The sequence below is a fragment of the Micropterus dolomieu genome, linkage group LG16 (genome assembly GCF_021292245.1).
Source record: "Micropterus dolomieu isolate WLL.071019.BEF.003 ecotype Adirondacks linkage group LG16, ASM2129224v1, whole genome shotgun sequence".
NCBI lineage: Eukaryota > Metazoa > Chordata > Actinopteri > Centrarchiformes > Centrarchidae > Micropterus > Micropterus dolomieu.
In genome coordinates this window covers 2,408,891-2,411,209 of record NC_060165.1, presented here as the reverse complement: position 1 = coordinate 2,411,209, position 2,319 = coordinate 2,408,891, and the positions used below count along the sequence as shown (strand labels likewise).

At 52.5% G+C, this 2,319-nt stretch overlaps 1 protein-coding gene across 1 annotated transcript; it reads left to right on the top strand.

Moving 5' to 3' along the window:
• Positions 1–205: 205 nt before the first annotated feature.
• tmem121b (transmembrane protein 121B) lies at positions 206–1,558 on the top strand. Its single transcript, XM_046072342.1, has one exon. The coding sequence runs from the start codon at positions 222–224 to the stop codon at positions 1,398–1,400; it is 1,179 nt and encodes a 392-aa protein (XP_045928298.1). The 5' UTR covers positions 206–221; the 3' UTR covers positions 1,401–1,558.
• The last annotated feature ends 761 nt before the right edge of the window (positions 1,559–2,319 follow it).

The following is a 2,319-nucleotide window of genomic DNA, read 5'->3' as shown; positions in this document are numbered from 1 at the left end:
CATATATTTATAGGCTATAGAGCTGCTGAGGGGAATTTGTAATTATGTTTTAAATTTACGTAGGAAATCATTTATTGCAATGAAAATCACTGCTGTCAAAAGCAGCTGTGGTCCATTCCATCAGGGTCCAGGCCTTTCTTTGCGCATGTCTCTTTCTCTCCCCCTTTAAAGGCATCAAGAAGGAAGTAAAGCGCAGAAAGGGAGGCGACCGCACAAATACAATGATCTCAGAAACTGGGAACGACAATCCGAAGGCCGACTACCTCCGATCCGAAGCGAGCTACTGCCCAGACTCCCCCGTCTCCTCTTCTCCGGAATCTGGGCCGCTGAGCAGGAGGCGGGACACCCAGACCACCAGCGGCAGCATCATCCCGGAGGAGAGCGGCAGCATCCAGCCCCTGGTCTCCTCAGCCGCGGCCGCCGCCTGCATCATGACATCGGGGGAGTTCATCCAGACCGCTCCCCTGCTGGCGCACAGATCCAAGAGGAGCCTGCTGTACAAGGCGCTCTGCTTCCTCCTCCTCATATTCCAAGGCGGCATTCTGGACTTCTACCTCATCATCTTCACCGACCTGTACTGGTGCTCGTGGATAGCCACGGACCTGGTGGTGATCTCGGGCTGGGGGATTTTCTTCATGAAGAACGCCCGGAGCAAGAGGGAGCGGGCCTGCGGCTTCCACCAGAAGAGCTCCATCTTCGGCTGCAACCTCGGGGAGTTCACGTACGCCTACCTGGCCTGGCTCATCTACGTGATTGCCTGCACTCCGAAGGTGGTGCTCATCCTGGAGACCTCCATCCTGGACCTGATCGCGCTCAAGGTCCCGTGCGGGGTGACCGGCTTCAAGATCATCATGCTGCTGTCCGCGCCCCTGCTCTTCTGCCTCATCAACTCCATCATCGAGGATCTGAACGGGGCGACGCGGCACCACTCCCAGAGCTGCTTCATGAGCACCTGCCTGGACCTGCTGGACTGCTTCACGCTGGTGGAGATGCTGCTGCGGAACGAGATCCCCACCGTCTACCTGAAATACACCGTGGTCTCGGTGTATTTCGTGGCCCTGGCCGTGCCGGTGATCTGGCTCTACGAGCTGACTGCGTCGGAGCTGCGCTGCCGGTGGCTGTGGGCCCGCTTCTCCACGGGCCTGGTGGTCAACGCGCCCCTGCTGGTGGTCCGGTGCTTCCAGGTCTTCGTGTACAAAATGCCCGTGTCGGTGTTCATGTTCAAAAACACCTTCTTCTTGGTGTGCAGGTTCCTGGAGCTGGTGGAGCAGTGCGTGGCGGTGCGGGGGGTCCGGAGGCTGGCCGGCGGCAACAACCCGGCCCAGTTCTCCCACTGCGTGTCCGAGAACGACATGTGTCCGCACGGATACGTCAACACCCTGGCAGTCACCCAGTCCTAGAGCCCGGGCCCAGGGCCCAGGGCCCAGGGCCGCTTATTAAAAGCCGTCTGCCTGTGGTGATGGCGGGAAAGTGGAGAAGTGGTGCTGCGTTCCAGACACAGCTGGAAATTGGAAAACCCCAATTCGGTCCGAATTACACCCCAACCCCTGCGTCCAGATAGTGGCTTTGGATAGGTTAGGACTTAAAAGCTGACCAACACACAAACCTACATTTATACAGGCTGTAAGATGTTTAGGCAGCAAAGCATCAACTTAGACTAAATACTTTCCCACAAAATGATGTAGGGAACATTAATTCAGTGTGTAGACAAAGGAAATACTAAAAACTAAAAATCCCAGTAGGCTAATCTTAAAGAGCCATTTCACCCAAATTGCAAAAATACATTACTATGGTGCTGAGAGGAGATTACTGCCTCCACATCGACACAATGGCAAGGCTGGTCGCAAACATGGGCAAATAAGGAGCTGTGGGCCCCCGTCGAGCCCCATGTCTACCCAGCTTAGTTGGGTTATAAGATGATTAAACACTAATTTATTTATATGCATCATGCGGAAATCTCAAAGATATATAAAGACCAGTTCCACTGAAAATATCTGCAGGGTTAGATTCCACAAGTCAGAATGTTGGCCCTTTAAACAATATGTTTCTTTGTATCAAGAGCAAATATACACCAAAACCACAAATAGTAAATATAATGATGAAAGAAACCCAAAGAGACATTCCAGTTGTTATTTGCTAATTAGGGGCCTCAAGGCAGCTGCTTAGTAGTTTGGTCGTATCAAGGGCTTACCAGTGCAAACTCCTTCGCTGAATAACAACAGTGCAATTGTACTTTCCAGTTTTATCTCTATTGTTGCAAACAGGTCCCTTACGTCACTTTGAAACAAGAAGGAGCAGTTTGCTTAGCCAAAAACCTCA

What these genes read in the sequence shown, in the direction of transcription:
- tmem121b (XM_046072342.1), top strand. Translation starts at nt 222, where the DNA reads ATGATCTCAGAAACTGGGAACGACAATCCGAAGGCCGACTACCTCCGA.